General features: G+C 47.4%; 1 protein-coding gene across 1 annotated transcript; it reads right to left on the bottom strand.

The window, feature by feature from the left end:
* Positions 1 to 452: 452 nt before the first annotated feature.
* On the bottom strand, positions 453 to 633 carry LOC127199873 (thymosin beta-10-like). The gene has a single exon (XM_051157862.1). The coding sequence runs from the start codon at positions 631 to 633 to the stop codon at positions 523 to 525; it is 111 nt and encodes a 36-aa protein (XP_051013819.1). The 3' UTR covers positions 453 to 522.
* Between the last annotated feature and the right edge of the window lie 286 nt (positions 634 to 919).

Raw genomic sequence — 919 nt, 5'->3', positions numbered from 1 at the left:
AAATTAAAATATTTATTTATTAATTTGGGGGTGGGGCTGGAGAGGTGGCTCAGAAGTTAAGAACACTTGCTGTTCTGGCAGAGGACCCGGGTTTGGCTCTGAGCACCCACACAGTGCCTCATAACTGTCTATAACTCCAGTGCCAGGGCGTCTGATTCCTTCTTCTGGTCTTCGAGGGACATGCAAAGCACTATCCACGTAAAATAAAATTTAAAAAAAAAATTTTTTTTTTTTTGCCACGAGGTGTGTTTTATTTTCATCAATCATACAAATAATTTTCTATAACATTCCAGGGCAAACCGGTGAAATGTGGCAGTCCGATTATAGTAGGGGTGTCCCGCTTCAGAGACCCGCGGGCCGGCGGCATCGGCGCGGAATGCCCGGGTTCACAGCGCAGTTTGTGGCTCGCGTCCAGCTTGCAGGTGGCTCTTCCTCCGCATCATGAGGGGGTCTTGGAGATGACGGGGTGGGGTGGGGTGGAGAAATCCTCCTAGGCTTTTAGGAAATTTCACTCCTCTTTTCCTATTCAATGGTCTCTTTGGTCGGCAGGGTGTTCTTTTCCTGCGTCTCGGTTTTCCTCAGCTTGGCCTTATCAAAGCTGGCAATTTCCCCCATGTCCGGCTTGTCTGCCATTTTCTTGCAATCCGTGAAATTTCACTCTGAGCTTGCGCTCCAGATGCTCCCACTCACGTTGCTGCAGCAAGAGACCAAACAAATCTTTTTTTTTTTTTTTTAAGTTATTTTTATTTATGCATTGTATGCGCCACGTGGGTGCAGTGCCAACAGAGGCCAGAAGATGGTGTGGGATGCCCCAGAGGTGGAATTCCAGGAGGTTTTAAGAAACTGAACACAGGGGCCTGCGAATCAAATCTGGGTCCTCTGGAAAAGCAATATACCTTCTTTATTACTGAGCCAGCTC

This window comes from Acomys russatus, chromosome 16 (genome assembly GCF_903995435.1).
Source record: "Acomys russatus chromosome 16, mAcoRus1.1, whole genome shotgun sequence".
Classification (NCBI taxonomy): domain Eukaryota; kingdom Metazoa; phylum Chordata; class Mammalia; order Rodentia; family Muridae; genus Acomys; species Acomys russatus.
The sequence above is the reverse complement of the archived record's forward strand: the minus strand, read 5'-3'. Positions and strand labels throughout refer to the sequence as shown.